General features: G+C 42.9%; 1 protein-coding gene across 1 annotated transcript in view; it reads left to right on the top strand.

The window, feature by feature from the left end:
* LOC119588787 overlaps positions 1 to 296 on the top strand; it is a gene marked incomplete in the record, with an annotated part of 27,513 nt that overhangs the window by 26,605 nt on the left and 612 nt on the right. The window contains 1 exon segment of the mRNA XM_037937433.1: positions 172 to 284. Coding sequence (XP_037793361.1) covers positions 172 to 284 — 113 coding nt within the window.

Here is a 296-nt window from a genome sequence, read left to right on the forward strand (position 1 = left end):
ATCCAAATAGTTTGAGATTATAAGCGTTCAGGTAAAACACAAGAACATACGGAAAGAAATCCAGTGATAAAGAAAAGGATTAAAATCGGCTAAAACTAGTTTCTCGTAAGCTACACTCAGTGCGATAAGTTATCTCTCGTGCTATCTTCAAGATAATGCATCTCCTCACAGGCGGACTTGTCATTAACGTCATGAGGCTGGAATACCTCGACTACGTGGAGGCTTACAAGGACAAGCTAGAACCTTACATGGACCTCCTGCATCAGAAGGGGTGGTGGCAGAAGGTGAGTGTGTGT

Source organism: Penaeus monodon, chromosome 24 (assembly GCF_015228065.2).
Source record: "Penaeus monodon isolate SGIC_2016 chromosome 24, NSTDA_Pmon_1, whole genome shotgun sequence".
NCBI lineage: Eukaryota > Metazoa > Arthropoda > Malacostraca > Decapoda > Penaeidae > Penaeus > Penaeus monodon.